The 17302-nt window shown below is 38.4% G+C and overlaps 1 protein-coding gene across 1 annotated transcript; it reads right to left on the bottom strand.

Moving 5' to 3' along the window:
* Nucleotides 1-14087, bottom strand: VIM (vimentin). Its single transcript, XM_026686212.2, has 9 exons — nucleotides 12634-14087; nucleotides 10456-10516; nucleotides 5120-5215; nucleotides 4874-5035; nucleotides 2840-2965; nucleotides 2054-2274; nucleotides 1910-1953; nucleotides 1328-1410; nucleotides 1-539 (listed from the first exon to the last, which is right to left on the bottom strand). The coding sequence occupies exons 1-9, from the start codon at nucleotides 13164-13166 to the stop codon at nucleotides 501-503; spliced, it is 1365 nt and encodes a 454-aa protein (XP_026541997.1). The 5' UTR covers nucleotides 13167-14087; the 3' UTR covers nucleotides 1-500.
* Nucleotides 14088-17302: the final 3215 nt, after the last annotated feature.

Here is a 17302-nt window from a genome sequence, read left to right on the forward strand (position 1 = left end):
TCATTTGCAAAGTGACTTTATTAAAGCAATAAGAGTTGTGCATACAGTGCTGAAAAAGTAATTTAAATGAGTACAGAAACTTAAACAGTAGTGCACCTTGATAGTTATCTCAACTAAATCCTGTTTTCTCTTTTCATCAAGAGAGAATCAATTCTTAAGATCTAAGACCTATTACTTCTATCATAACCATCCTGTGCTCATGGGAAAATGTGTAGAAAGGCACTTGAAAGGATTAAGTGTGCAAAATATTTCAAATTTGAAAAGCCCTGTCTCAAGTTAGGATCTGTCTCATCCTCAAACAAGATCCTTCTGACCTTACACTTACTTTCAGTGTTTGGATGCTGTTTTGGGCATCCTCAAAAATCAAAATTAAAGTGGCCTTATTTTAAAAGGGATATTTCAACCTTGAAACATTTTGCACACTATTTGAAAGCTGTTTTAGTGTTGCTGGTAAAGGATCCTTTTGTTTCTGCACCAGATGTGTTACTCTCTCTCTCTCTTCATTCCAGTTCATCATGATGAGAGGTTTCATTGATTACCTATCAAGACAAATGACACCAAGTATTAGAATGGGTATTAGTGGACTTGGCTCCCAAAACATTCGCTCGTGACTTTAATGGTTTTGTTTTGTTTTTAACATTTCCTACATTTGAACTGACACCAAGAAAATTCATATGAACTTCTCCAACTGTTTATAGGGCAGTGCAGCTCCCAAACTCAAATCCCAAAAAAGTTCTTCAAAGCACTGGGGAGAAAACTAAAAGCCACTGAGATTGTAATAGCACTTCTGGGTTTGTGGGCCATAATATTAGAACTGTGGGCAATAGGTGGTGTATTTGCATGCCTCTCTGACTTCTGGAAGCAGAGTAGTGCACGGTTCCATAAGCCTAGTACGAAAGGGCTACATTTAGCATTATCAAATACTGAGAGCCTTGCCTGGACTAGTCTTCAACTGTCATTGTAGATAAGCAGTGAAAATTACAGGGAATTTGCACTGGCCAATGGCAGTAGTCAAGTTATGAAAGTGAAAAGGTGTTTTAATTCTACTTCCAAAGTCATATGTCCAACCCAATCATTAAGACAGAAAAATACCAAGATATTCTATACTGCCAAAATGGACCTGCCACTTTATTGTGTTATAACATATTTCTATAAACTGAGCTAAAATTCAGCAGCTTTTGCATCTTGGGTAAGAATAGGTATCATCTTAACCATTGTCTCAGCATGATCAAATGACTAAGGTCCATCCTGCAAAGCTGCATAAAACATGTGCCTAAACAAACAGCTCATGCAAACATGTATTTATAATAAAGTTAAGAATACTCACTTGGCCATCTCTAGTTTCAACAGTCTTGATTAGCAGTGTTCTCTTGGAGTGGGTATCAATTGGGATAGATTCAAGATTGGTTTCTGCAGACGCAAAGGCAATTGGTTACAACTTCCAGCATGCAATTGCCAAAATATTTGAGTTCAAAATATAGCAATGCTAATTTTTAGAGATCAGGCCCAGATAAGGCAGGATGCAAGCAATCTGGTAAATTAGGGATTTTGAGCTTCAGGTTCTATCAGCTTCAGCCATTAAGTTCATCTGTTCAGGTCATTGAATAAACAGTGATCCAAAATATCTGAAATTCACTAGCTGGTAATCTCTCTATAACTGCCAGACCATTAGTGTTTCAACTATTAGTAAGAAAAAACTAAACTGGGCTTTCTGACCATTTTTACTATATGCCATCAACATAAAGCACTGGGTTGTTGTTGTTTTTCAAAAATCCAGGTAAGCATGATATGAGGCACACTAACCTGTGAAATCCAAGCTACTTCTCTTGATCATATGCCAAAATGATACCTCCAAATGTTAAATGAAAGCCAAAAGTTCCATTTCCTGAGACAGTCAATAGCTACTTACCTCTCAGATTCAGGGAAGCAAAAGTTGGGATTGGCACATTAATTCTATATACATGTAAAAAAAAGGAAAAATTCAGAATGAGATGAGCTACGAATGACCCTACTGTCACCAGTCTTCCCCAAATTCAAACAATGCATTTTGTACCTGCTCTCCTCTCCCTCCAGCAGTTTCCTGTAAGTAGCAATTTCAATATCAAGAGCCATCTTTATATTGAGCAGCTCTTGGTAGTCTCGGAGGTGACGAGCCATTTCTTCCTTCATGTTCTGGATTTCTTCCTGAAGTCTGGCAATATTGTCTTGGTAGTTGGCAGCTTCAAGTCCAAAGGCATCTTCCATCTCACGCATCTGGCGTTCCAAAGACTCACTCTGAAATTTTTTTAAAAAGTCACAATATATTCAGCTACTGGCAAGCTCACCTTTGCTCAGATTTTAAATTTAAAAAAGTCCCTTCACCCATTTTCAGTGGTATATTAACCATTAAGCAGACTAAGTACATGCTTAGGGCACCAGGCCCAAAGGGGGCACAACAAAGTTGAGAATATGGCTTCGTTTTTACAGTATGTACAAAGGAGGGGGGCACCAGGATTTGTCAGTGCTTAGGGCACGAGTGAGCCTCCACCACTGCCCATTTCCCTTTCTTTACTGTAGCACAAGTCAACTTTTAAAAAACCTATTCATAAACGCTTCACAATAGTTAAGTTGCTGATTATTTATTAATATTCCACCTTTATTATTTTTACAAATAACTCAAAGTTGCAAACATATCCAACGCACCTTCCTCCTCCTATTTTGCCCACAACAACAACCCTTTGAAGTAGGCTGAGAGAGTCTGGTTGGCCAAATAATATTGCTATATTTTAACAATAAATAATAAGAGACAAATCCTGAAGATAACAAAAGTCACCACTTTCTTGCCGCATCTTTCACTTACAGTTCCTTTAAGAGCATCCACTTCACAGGTGAGAGACTGAATCTGTCTGCGGTATTCACTGGCCTCTTGTTTAGCCTGGCGCAGGGCATCATTGTTCCTGTTGGCTGCTTCAGACAGATCTGCAAACTAATATGCCAGATTATGAAACTGTAAATGTGCATGAATTAAAAAAAACCCACCTTTTTATCCATTCAGTGTTTTGTGAAAAGACAATAATTAGTTTGGGTTGCATCAAGACTTCTAGATGTCTCTTCACTTACTTTCAAAAATCGAAGGTGCTGTTTCTGTCAATATTGCTATGATGAATTTAAGTAACTATCTGCCTCTGAATAGTAACTGAATTCATATTAATAAGCTTTTTCCACTTAATTGGTTGAGTTCAAAAACTGTACTGTGCTATTTTATGGCACAGTATTGATTGGTATGTGGATCTAGTTAATTCAACAAACATGGTTAAAATAAGTCATGATTTAGCATAATGTGTGAGCCCAGTCTTTTATGCATGATAGAGCTGGCAAAATGATATATATAAAATTATCTTAAGCAACACTTGGGAATTATTTATCTTCTGAAGTGCCTTACCGGAATGACAAATGGTTTTGAATATTAATCAACTGGAATAGTTTATTTCCAGTTTTAAAGAAAAAAATACACTATGAATACAGAGATAAGCCAATAATGTTAGGTCCAAAAATACATCCCCAAAATGTATGTATTGGTAATTTTTAAAGTATCCTTGTTCTTTATATAGGTAAACTTACCCTCAGATTATTTAACCAAAATACAATTCAGAAATGTGTCACCTGCAGATAGGCCAAGTAAACAAAAATATCAATGGTTGACTTATCCATGGGTATGTGTAATATACCAAACCAGAGTGGCCATGATATTTATAGGAAGGTATTGTCTTCCTGCTAAGGCATGCATGGGTCACCTTTTGAATTGGTAGTATATATTACTTATCCATTATTCAATTTATCAAATAATTTGTTGGGTTGGCCCTGCCTTCATTTCAATTTGGATCCACTACTTTTTCTGATTGCTTCTACTTTTTCAGCATAAAGGGGAACATAAAAGGATGAATACAACTTTTCACATTTAGCAATAGTTAGTGTAAATATTTAATATTAGAGCTAAATCAGCAGAATCCAGTGATAGATCAATACCTTGCTTAACAAGTCACTTCTGGTGGACCAGCTGCACTTCATTAATATTCTTTGAAACATGTATATTTTAAAAAAAATACCATGTTTTAATTAGCGTGCTTTGGAAGATTACAGCCTTTACTCCTCTTTATTTTCAGAGCTTTTGTTTACAAGGCAAAAGTAATCCCTGCAGGATTTCACTAGCTTTTTAACAAAGCCAAACCCACTCATTGACTTCTCTGACATTTCTTAGCAACAGTGCAGAAGGAAAAATATTTCTATCTTGCAGCTTCAGAAGAGAAGATACAGGAAATCATTTAGATTAGTGATAGCCAATAAATTGAATTGAATTATATGAAATATTCTGGACTAGCATTAAATATAGTAATAAATATATTTGAGATTCATTTAGTAAAGAGATTCATGGCAGTCATATCAGGGCAAATTTAGGCATCAGGTTTTTCTTTTTATCCCACTAAAATCAGTAAGATCTACTTTTGAGTAGGCAAATACTGAACTAATTCTTTTAACTGAAAAATACAAGAGTTGCCCAGATTCTCTTCTAGAAATAGAAAATGCAAGGTCCTGCTTTCTAAATGGCAAGCATGAAAATGTTAGCATTGTACACTAAAAAAAAAAATAAGGCAGATTTTAAATATACCCAGGTCACTTTTAATGGTCATAATTCTTTCTAAGTTTAATGTTAGCTCTAACCTAAGTGTAGATTTAGATTATTCCAAAATGCATATTAAATGACTTGTGTGAGAGTGCACACACATTGTTGTTTGACCTTCAGTCAACAAGATAGAACTTAAAAATTGTAAGTTGATCGACTACAGAATTTTTTTTTCCTTCTTCTTAAAAGTGTTATTGAAAACCTTTTGCTTACTTTGGATTTGTACCACTCCTCAGTTTCTTGAAGGTTCTTTGAAGCCACAGATTCATACTGCTGACGTACATCACGCAGGGCAGCAGTGAGATCAGGCTTGGCAACATCCATATCAATCTGGACATGCTGATCCTGGATTTGGGCTTGCAGCTCACGGATTTCCTTCAGGGATAAATAAATACTGGTTAAGCAGCGAGCACATTTACCAAGATTATTCTTTGCCCAGATAACCTTAAAAACATGTACCTCCTCATGAAGTTTCTTCAAGAAAATAATTTCTTCTTGCAGAGTTTCAACTTTGCGTTCCAGATCCAGACGGACCAAGGAGGCATTGTCAACATCCTGAAGAAAGAAAGAATAAAATTAATTCAACAGCCAGGTGGGAAAACACCCTTGAAATGTGAATAATGCCCACAATAAACTCTGTGGTCAACTCTTTTCATGCCTGCAGCAATTACGTCTAAAAATGAGTACATTCCATTTCTTTCCAGCATACTAAACAAGTAGGAAGGAACTGACCTTTTCCAAGGAAAAAAAATATTGACAATTTGCAAAGAAGAGAAAAGGTAAGTCTTTCAGTGTTATATTTTTCCTATAGTACCATGTGCTTAACATAAATTGTTCCGTAACATTCAAACAAGGCTAAAATTAAACTACAATTATTATGTTTCAGGTTTCAGAATTGATAATATCATCTTCACTTTCTTTCATTATGTGACAGGGTGAATGTATGAAGCTGTCAGGCCTTAAAAAAAATCCATATCAGTGAATCCCAAATTATGCTTTCATTTTATACACTTTATACATACAACCACAATTGGGACCAGCAACCAGCAACTTAAGCTGGTCATCAAGCAAAGCGGTCACTAAATGGGATCTCAACTGTGCTTATGATCTTAGTTCAGCTCTCCTTTGCTTTAAGACCTGCAAAGGTTATAAATGTGAGGATTGTTTAAAAATTTATTGTTCACCACTGTTGTAACTCCCAAATGATGCAGTTGCTAAATCTGTATGCAGATGTAACACTATACTTAAACTACTATTTAGCCAGGATATCCATTTGAGGGATACTGGGAGTTATAGCTGAACCTCATCAGGAGGACAAATGACAATGGAGTCTGGAATTTTGATGTAAATTGAGGTACCACATGCCCAGGCTTGGATTTTTGCCACCGTTTTTACAATGGTCATAAAGCAAGTCTCCACAGTCATTAAGAAAACTATCAGGTTATTAAGCAAATCCAACACAGCCAATAGGCATTTTTTCTTCTTTTGTAGTGGGGGGAAAATGGGATGATGCAACTGATTGCAAATGTGAACAGGTTGCCAAGCTCCCAAAATATTTAAGTCAAATATATAAGTTAACCTGTAGTTAAATCAAAAGAAAACACAAAAAGAAATATCATGCAACACTTTGGACCTTTCTCAACAAAGTCAGCTTAAAAGCCAAATATAATAAAATACTGTTGCTCAACAGTGAAGCAAGTATAACCTTGCCCTGGCCTCCCTTGGCAGAGAGTTCCAAAGACTGAAAAAGAAGTCACTGAGAAGTCACCTTTCCTGCCAACTATATGTCAACAGACACAGTGTTGTTGCAGGATGAGAGGAGAGAAAACTCCTATAAGGCTTTAAAAAACTTAGATTTCTGTAGAGAAGGGACTCTTTTCTGATTAATTACTATGAACTTTGCTTCACATTCCATTCACGGTAGCAAATAGACTGCCCTCTACAATGTGTTTTCATTAAATGTCCGTTTTTCAGGCAAACAGGAAAACATCCAAAATGGGGAGGGGAAGAAAATGCTACAACCAAAATTGAAGCAACGTGTACGGTGAAATTATAATTTGTATCAATAACTCTGGTCTCATATAATCTTTGCAGAACTACCAGACCCTTCCACAAAACAGTTAAACTTAAGCATACAGAAACCCAAGCTTGGGCTGGGCAAAATATAAGCCAGGAGTATGACTTCACATCTTTTTCGAAGTCCATTTTCCAGCCCAATGCTCACTGAACATTTAACTATACCCATATGACTTTCTAGCAGACTGAAAGTAATCTGGATACAGTTAAATGTATTCAGTCCTTCTTGGAGGCCCCACTGTTTTTCAGTAATTAGTGATTCAAAGAAAGAAAACAGCAGGCAGCCCCAAGACTGTGCAGCTAATATTTAGCTACAAAATGCTAAATTATGATGGAACAGATTTCCTTTAAAAAAACAACTATCCACCAGTAATACGTTAAGACCAGAACGTGTTTAATGCAGTGTTTCACTAGCCCTCCCAAGGACTTCATTGTCTCACTTTGCTCCTGAAAGCAGGTGAGAAGACAACTATGGGTCCCATGAGACATTGCGTCCCATATAGAGTTAAGGAAACATCTGGAAATGCTGCCATACTGAAAAGTATTTTGCAAGCTGATTTGATTACTACAAGTAGGTCAATGTTTCCCAACCTTGATAACTTTAAGATGTTAAGGTCCAAAATTCCCCAGCCAGCAATTTAAAGCCACTAAGGCTAAAACAACCCCACTGCATCGGGTTTATGATACAGAGAAGAATATCTCTACTACAAAGCAGGCCATGTAATAACATGAAGTATTTTTTTTTCAGTGTGACATTATGGGGAAGCCTTAATCTCGTGCAATTGGAAACAGATATAAAACAATAGATTACAATCCAAATGGGGGGAAATATATTACTCAAGTTTACAGACATTAATTCAGAGGTTAGCAATCTTTACTGGCACCAGGAATAGTCATAAAATTGTGGAGTCTAAATTCAGGAAATTAATAGGATAGACTTCTTCTGATTTCAGTTGAGACAGCCCATTTTTAGGAGAGATATCAAAATCCCACTGTTTTGTAATCTTGCAATGTTTTGGAGATTTGTTTTTAAGTATATTTTTTCAGCCATCTTATTTTTATTTAATTTTATTTAATTTGTGGTTTTACAGTCTTGGTGCCCATAGAAATCACCTAATGGTATTTGAAGCAAGCCAAGGTTTGTTCACATTATATTGCCTGGTTCAAACCACACATGATGGTGGCTGAGAATTTGTGGAGCTGCATTTCAAACACGTTACGTGTTACACTAGAAAAATGCAAGAGTTTTCTTCAGGTTTTAAAGTTGTACAGATGCAACATTCAATGTTTAAAATGGCATTCAAAGGCATTTACATAATCTGAAATGTGTAAATTTAAAACTTTTCCTCAAGCTTCAGAGGTTTATCATAAAATTGAGCATTTCTTTTCCAATGTTTCAACTGAAATGAGCAACATGATTTCTCCTTGTTTGGTGGGTAATATCTGATAAACCAGGGATTTTCAGTCTGTGGCTCGGCATACTTACCAACACATCCAAGGGGAAATAAAAATTTCTGAATAGCCTAAAACACAGAATCCTGGAAGAAAACACCACAATGTGCATGGCTGGTGAGAAAACTAGCTTATGTTGCCACTTTCAAGACAACACAGTACTACTGTTGAACTTATGGAATGGAAAAGGAAGAAATGATTTTTTTTTTCAGAATGAAAAATATGAGCCTTGACACTGGAGACACCCAACACATGGAAACTAAAGCAAATCACTTTGAGAGTTTGCAGTTACCTGAATCCAATCAAGGGAGAAAAACTGGTGCCTCCAACGAGAAAGGCTGAGAGGCAAATGAACACAGTGACTACCTAATTCAAAATCTTAGCAGGGAGAGAAGGAAGTCTTGCTATATGTGGTATACGCTAATAGGGAAGGAAAAGGCCTGGGCTGGGTTATCTCCTTAGAATCAGGAAGAAAATACAGGGCGAAGTTTCCTCATTTTGGTAAAATGGCACCTTTGAGGGGCTGTTCCTGGTGCCGTGCATATCGCCAGTGTGTGGGGCTGGAGTAGATTTTGTTTTTTTGCTTTGCAAATATAAGTGTTTTATTTTATGGGGAATCACAGAATTTGTGAATCTTTGTATTAACCCATTATGCCCCATGCAGTATGAATTCAGTCACTGTGGTTTCAGTCACTATGTAAAAGTGTTGTTGGCACTTATGACTTTGGCACCATCAACTCCTAGCATATACAACTGAAGTCTTTTCCATCAACTGATTATCTGGCTTAAACATGAGGGGAAAACATTAGAACAACCTAACACTTACCCATCATTGTAGTGAAATAAACCAAAACACACAACCTACTAAATAAAAAACCCCTTTATATTCCAGTTGCTTTTAATTCTTTAGGGAAAAAAATGTCTGGTAGTTGGTCGTTGAATGTCAAGGATCCCAATGATTGCTTATTTAAGCTAAACTGCAGCCTGTACAAAGAACTAAGCTAATCAATGGATGATATGCAAATTAGCATTCAGACTTCAGACTTTTTCTTTCAGTGTTTGAAGAAAGTTTATTCTGAATGAAAAACAGCTCTGGTACCACCACCACTCGGGACATTATCTGTGAAGTTTGAACCCTAAATAAACTTTAAAAAAATCAACACCAGTTTCAGCTAGTGTCAGGTCAGCAGTTAAAAATGTTCAATGCCTGCTTATAAATTGTAATAGATAAAGTGACTAATACTTTAATTTGTGGGTTCTTAAAATGTGCTTGCATCATGACAAATTCAGTAAGAATGCAGCCTTTGGTTAAAAGTACCCCAGAATACAAAAGCTTCTGTTATTTCAGTCTCTGGCCACAAGGCAGGCTCCGCATTCCAGACTGAATCCCATAGAAACTATTAATACCTTTCAGTGGAAAGAACAGATGTTCCGTCTTTCACCCCCTACTGAACTGGGTGAGGGGGATAGATTCCATTGAACCCCCTTGGATGGCAGGCAAAATTTTTGCCAGAATTTTTAAAAATCTTGGCTCTAAAAATATCTGAGCAAACAAATATGAAGCATTAATATGTTCACAAACTAATCTAAACACAGGTCAAAACTTTAAGAGGAAAAGTAATGCTTAAAGAAATGATCTTGAAACCTTTGTACATATAATAATGAAAACCTCAGTCACCTTCCTACAAGCTGGTTATTAGCAAGTGGCAATCTCTGAGTTTTGACATTACCAAAATAATCTGATTTTAGTAGGTCTTCTCTGGATCCAGCCTATTAGAGGGAAAAAAAATCTTTCTTCCAGATAAAAGCTGCCTTTTCTGTGAACACAAGTGTATATTTATGGCACATAAATCAATATGTGGTATACAGATAATTTTCTACCCTGTAAGCTATGTCTATAATTTGAGATAGTAGGATTGAATCTAAACTTTGGAGAGTTGAAATCTTAAGGAGCATTGTCCCCTCCCTTTCAGTCTTCACAGAAACATGTGTTTGGCTGGTGTATAACAGAGAATTTCTGGATTAGAAGAGAGGCCTTTCAATGGACTAACTAAAATTCTAATAAAATTATTAGTGTATCAATACTTGCTGCACACTCAAAAATATAAGTTTATTAGAAGCAACAAACAAGTATTTATATCAAACTATAGGGAAGGCTTCCCTTCAGGCATTTTTAAGTTTCAGTCTAAGAAATTACTTGCCTACAAACTTTTTAACCGCTAGGTGGCTTCACCGTTACTTTTCCAAGAAAAGCTACAGATACTAACCTGCCTAAAAGATTGTAAAGAGTTCTCAGCATCTTCTCTCTGAAGCATCTCATCCTGAAGTCTGAAAAAATAATTCAAATATGTTCAAAATGTCAATCACAAAAAAATTAGATGTCACAGGCAGCCATACCTAAGAAAGAAAATAAGAGGGGAGCAAGAAAAAAAAGCCTTCCAATTAACAAAAAAATATTTTTGTTACGGACAATTCTTTTTCATCATGGTATGTGACTACCTCTAGAGTGAAACTGCTTGAATGGCATTATTTAATCCAACAATATCCCGGACACAAAATTGGCTGGTGTATAACAGAGAATTTTGGATCAGCAATGAAGTTTGCTAAACTGCTGATTTCCCCCACTAAAATCACTACCAAAGCTGCATCTTTTTACCAACGTAGCATTCTAGTTTATATCTTTTAATTCTAGTACCAATGAAGCCAGAACCTAGTTGTCCAGTACAAACACAAACTGAAATTTCAACAGGCAGAAAAAAATATGATTTAATGCAAGTTTACCTGAATCCTGCAGGGCTTACTCTTAAACAGCCATCAATTGCAAATCATATAAATTTATTAGAACAAATCCCATTGAGCTGAATAGGATTTATACTAAACCCCATTAGTGCAAGACTTAGTAAATCAAACTCTAGTTTAACTCAAAAAGTAATTTAATACTCATTTCTGTATAAAATCAGGAATGGGCAACTTACAAAATTTTGTTTACAAAAGTTTTTTCATCTACTATGGTCCAATTATATCATAGCTTTATATCAACTTTATATCAACTTGCTACCTTCCTAAGTTGGGCTGGTGAAAAAAATTGAGGAAGGAAATTTAAAACCAAAGAGTGAATTCTAAAACAGACTTAACATGGTTTTAGCAAAGTAAAAATAAATAATTCCCGTTCAAAAAATTTGAAGGGGAAAAAAATCCCATATTCAGCCACATGTATGATGTAACCTCACTCACTGAGGGTTTTATGTCTTCAGTATAAATGAGCTGAGACCAAAATGGTGCCTATCCATGCTACAAAGCATCAAAGTGAGGGGGGGAGGGGAACCCAAATCATTTGTTTCTGTGCTACAGACCGTGGGAAGATGACCGCCTAATGCATTCTTCTGGACAAAGAATTTTATTGTGCTTCCAATTTTTTTTAAAAAAAACTCCATAAGCTTTATTCTGGAAATGTCTTTCAACTTTTTATGCAGTTTATCTTATTTATGATGATTTGCATCAATTACTGAGAATATAAAGAAGTAATTCTTAAGTATCCACAAGCCTTTGAAAACAAAAAAAGTTTTCACAAACTTTTGAAACTAAATCTTTGGAATTAACTATTTAACCAGAGCTAACATCACGAGTTTTATTTCCAAGGGAGAACTGAAAACATATGCTGCTTAACTACAGCTGCAACTTCCTAAAAACTAAGATACTCATTTGCTGTTTCATTTGCACAGATCTAAGGGGCAGCTGTATGTTTGCACTTTTACTTTTATAAAAGAGCCTACATAAAGGATACATACTTACTTTACAATCCAGGATAGAAATATCTGTTAAACTGGTGTTTGCCTCTGCAATCAAGTTTATACATTAAAAAGGAACATACAATGCCCAGTAAATTGGGAGATAGTGAGAAAAGTCCCACTGGCTCCTTTTTCCCTTGTCCTCCATTACTTGCACACCCGTTACTACCCCCCAGCGGACACACCCATTATCTAATCGGGAGAGCATGCTCTTCTCTGGCAAATGTACTATTAACCAATAGTTTTATTATCCAGATAGTTCGTTTTTAGGAACAGAAGATACAGCCTCCTCCTAAAACTTTACTCCACTCGAGAGTGAATTCACACAAAAGGGCTTTATAATATCCTATGTCATGGCTCACAAAGAGGGATTCTTTGTAGGGTTATTGTTCGATTTTTAACCCCACTTTTATTATTTTGTAAGTAATTCAAGGCGGGAAACATACAATTTTTTTTTCTTCCCCCTTTCGCCCCATCACAACCGTGTGGGTTTAGGCTGGCCCAAAGTCACCTAGTCGGCTTTTACGCCTGTGTCGGGACTAGAATTCCAGTCTCCTGGTTTTCTAAGGCCAGCACTTTAACCCCTACACCATTCAGACGAACGGGACCTGCCCAGCAAGCTGCTCCAGGACCCGACTCGCTTCCCTGGCCACTTACTTCTCGCGCAGACGCTGGATGTCATCACCCAGGTTGTCGCGCTCCACTTCCACGCGCGCCTTCTCGTTGGTGAGCTGGTCCACTTGCCGGCGCAGCTCGCGCATCTCCTCCTCGTAGATGTCGCCCAGGCGGGAGGTGCCTTTGCCCTTGAGCTGTTCGAGCTCAGCCACCAGGATCTTGTTCTGTTGCTCGAGGAAGCGCACCTTGTCGATGTAGTTGGCGAAGCGGTCGTTGAGCTCCTGCAGCTCGGCCTTCTCGTTGGTGCGGTTCGTCTTGAACTCGGTGTTAATGGCGTCGGCGAGGGAGAAGTCGACCAGGGGATCGCCGCCGATGCGCATCGGCGGAAAGCTGCTTCGAACCCTCACGGCTTTGGAGGCATAGATGCCGCCGGGAGAGGACACCAGGCGGACGGAGCTCGGTCGGATGGCGCTACCCACCGAGTAGCGGGTGCTAGAAGTTATAGAGCGGGTGCTGCTGGGCCGGCCGCCGCCGAATATGCGGCGGTAGGAGGAAGAAGTGCTCCGGGAGCTCATCTTTAGAATCAGATGCGCTTCTCGATCACGAAGTAGCGTCGTCGACGAAGAGGCGAGGGTGGAAAGAAATTGCTCCTCCCGCGCGTGCCTCTTATACCAAACCTGGTCCCACCCTCCGGAGCGTTACCGTCGTCTAATCTAATAGGCAAATCCACCAATCGGGAATAGCGTGCACAAGAAATAGACACTTTTGATACCTAAGAGTAAAGAGCTAATTTTGTTCTCCAAAAGATACTGTCCTGTTGCTCTGTTCAATCTAGAATTAACTACACTCACCAAATATTTTAACCCCCCCCCCCCCCAAAAAAGGCAACCCAAGTGTTTTATTGAGCGAACAAATTGCGTTTAGGGTCATTAAATACTTCCGCGCTTTCCTGTTCATTAGCTCTTTCTTCCTTTGTGCGTTTATAACTTTTTGTACTTTAGATTGATTTTCTACCTCCCTGCTGACATGGGTGGAGAACCTCTGAAGCCGATCAGATAAGCCTGAAAGCCCCCCCCCACACACACACACACCCTCAAAAAAAAAAAAAACTTGATGTGTGTGGTTGCACAAACTTAGGGTGGTTTCCAGGCCGAGAATTCTCGGCAGCAGAGCGGCGAAGTGATGTCCAGTAGAAGAGAGATGGCGGAAGAAGCAGCGCTCCCTTGGAACGGTCCAAATTGTTGATGCGAAAACGGAAAGAGGCCATCGCGGAAGAAAGGAGGAGGGAGAGAAAACTAAGGCGGGGGACTCGCAGAGAGAAAGAGATGGAAAAATGGGAGGAAATGAGTTGGAAGCTCTGAGCAGGAGTGGAAAGACGAAAGATCCAAAAGACTGTTAGGCTTCCCGATGGCTGGACAAAAAATGAAACTCGTATCCGGGATCTCCCTTTGAGAAATTGAAAAAGGACGAAGAAGCGATTGGGGCTCCCTCGCTTCGCATGCACGAATTCGTCCTTTGTTGCCTGCTTCTAGGCCGAGGACGGCCTTATGTGTGCCCATTATCAGTCACTTCCATGCGGCAGCTCTTGCAGTCTTATCTTTTTTACGAGGTGCTTTTCTAATAGTGCTGCTGGTGTTACTTTTTCCACACATATTGCCTAAAGGGAAGGATGTGGTACTTGGATCTGGACCTGCTAAGTCAGGCTTTGTTCCAATCATGTTGGAACTATTAAATAATTTAATAACTATTAAATTATTTAATAACTATTAAATAAGCTGCAATGCCTGCCAAAATCAAGTAAACTGGTATGCCAGACTGGTGGGTGAAGCCACTTAAGAGTTTGTAGTATCTAACGAAATATAGTAGTCAGATCACCCTTAAAATTAGTAACAAGTTTGCAAACTTATCTGGAAGCAACAGTTGTATATCTACTACAAGATTTTATCCCATGAAACAAATTAACTTTTTTTCCCTAAATATTTAAGGAAAGGAAAAATAAACTTAAATTGCACCAAGAAAACTAAAACGTGAGTCAAATCACTTTCACACAGTTTCCTTGGGATACTTTAGAACTGCATTTGAAACTTTACACAAAGCCAATAGTTCTCTAGTTTCTAGTCTTATCTTTTTACAATATTGTACTCCAGTTCTGTAGAGCCTGTGAGGAATTCATTTCCTATAGGGGCAATGTTTGTCTCATTCCACCAAGGTCTGGCAATATACTAGTTTTATATGACTGCAACAATAGTTTTTAAGTTACTATAACTTGTGGGGGATGTTAGAATAAGCTATAAATCAATGTTTCTTACTCTCAGTAAGTTTAAGATGGGTGGACTCCAACTCCCAGAATTCCCCAACCAGATTGTGAAAGACTGCTATAAATTACCACTGAGGAACTGGCCTTTGTTTGTTTTAGCTATTCCAACAGGAAAGTATTATTTAGGGGAAACTGCAATTTCATTCCTCTGAACTCAGGCAATGATCATGGTTTCTGTTTTGCGAAGAATCCTTTCCTACCCCTACACACACACACACACACACACACACACACACACACACACTGCTTTTTCAGTTTGAAGTAAAAAAATGCATTAATTATAATTAATTGCATTAAAAGAATTCTGTTTTTATAGCTAATTTACTTTGAAGTTATAATTTGCTTTGTTTGTGCTATATAATCACAACAGAAGTGACCAGTTAGACCACGGGTGTCAAACTCAAGGCCCGGAGCCAGAGCCGGCGGCCCACATGGTGCTTAGATCTGGCCTGTAGTGCCCCCCTGGAAACAGCAAAGGACTGGCTGCGGTGCCTCTGCCAGTGAAAATGGACCGCCCCCCCAAGCTCTGTTTTCACTGGCAGAGGGTTGCTATCGGAAACAGAATTCAGGAGCCTGTTTTTGTTGGCAGAGCGCTCAGGCCACCAAAGGTGCCCATGACATGAATGACATTGAGCTGGCCATGCCCCCCTGCCCCCCCAAGGTCAAAGACAACCCTGATGCAGCCCTCAATAAAATTGAGTTTGACACTCCTGAGTTAGATGGTTGACTATTGATAACTTTATACTGTAATCATAAGCAGAAGGCACAGTGACATCATGGAATCATCATAGACATGTGAAAAAATTAATTTTTCATGATATACATGTCTTCATTTATGCTCCACTGAAATTCTAGCTATAGTCCAATTTTCCTTATTAATGGAATTCAAGCCATTAAGTTTGCACTATAATTCTTTGGGATATTTCCTTAAAACCTGACAAAAACACTTTGTTCAAGCTCCTAAAATAAAAAGGAAGGGAAAATTGCTGGAAAACTTGATTAACATGTCTCTGGACATGATAACAGCTTAGGATGCAAGTCATTTGGTTTTTATATATATATATTGCTCTGTGACAAATTAACCCATACACCATATGGACTGCTTATAATTTACCCAGGAATGCAGCTCTTCCATTTTGCTATCCCTACATTTCCTGAGTCCAGTCAGTTTTTAGAATTCCTAATCAAAGTGGCTACTGGCCACCCTGATTGTCAATGATTATTAATTAACCCTTATCTGTAAGACAGAAAGGAAGCCAAAGAATCAAATCACAGGAACCAACCCAAATAAATTGTGTTTGCTACCTAATAAATCAAGTCTTTGCTTTGGCTAATCAACTTCTTATGTTTCTATGAATCTTAGAGTTGAACTACTCTAAGCAGTATTAATGATCAAGATGTTAATCAGCAACCAAACACTTGCAGACAATAACAAAGTAACTTAAACATTTTGTGTGGGTAGAAACAGGAAGTGAGAGATTCTGAAGAAAGCTGTGTTAGTCTACATTGGTAAAAAAAAATCAGGTGCATGATACTATGTTTTCCAACTAATGTATTTTATTAAAAGGCAAACTTTTGTGAGCTGCAGCATGTTTCATCAGATGCAGAGATTAGCTACACTGTGATAAGATTTATACTGTGGGAGGGTGTGTGTGTGGAAGGGAAGAGATAATTTCATGCTTGTACGTTAATTTAAACCCTATTACTAACCAGGGGTTGCTTGACATGTGTGTGCTATAGTTATTAATTTATTTCTGCTTTCTTTCGCTCTCTTTCTTTTCTCATCGAAACTCCATAGAAAAACATGGCTCCCAGCTGCCTGCACAACTACCTCTCTGTCTTGGTTCTCTCTCCTTTGAGCTGGGCTACTGGGAGAGACATGCTTGCAACTAGCATTGGGCATCCTTCTTCCTTACCAGCCCTTTGCCTCCTTTTTTGCTTCTCTGTGCTATGCAGAGTCAAACATTTTCTGATGCTTATACAGTGAGAGGTTATCTATCCCAGGGGTCGCCAACCTTTTGGACCTCAGGGATCACCAAACTCATAATTTTAAATCCCGCAGACCACTAATATGAATTTTGACTGACGGTGCTTTGCTGACGTTGGTGGGAGAGAAAGAGAGAGTGAGAGAGATCTGATCTGATCTAACCTCGGAGGGCTGGCGGTGATGTTCGTGTTCTCTCTCTCTCTCTCTCACACACACACACACACACACACACACACCCTCCAAGGCAGCCACATTCCTTCACTAACCTGCTTTTCAGCTCCATTCTCGGGGAGAGGGGGGGTGGTATCCTGCAATCCCAAATAAAGAATGATCAGTAGGAAAATGGAGTGGGAATTTTCCTGCAGACTTTTGGGGATTTTCTCAGGGTCCCTGGGAAAATCCCCAAA

Source organism: Notechis scutatus, chromosome Z (assembly GCF_049901735.1).
Source record: "Notechis scutatus isolate UNSWTSFEM ecotype Mainland chromosome Z, rNotScu1.2, whole genome shotgun sequence".
NCBI lineage: Eukaryota > Metazoa > Chordata > Lepidosauria > Squamata > Elapidae > Notechis > Notechis scutatus.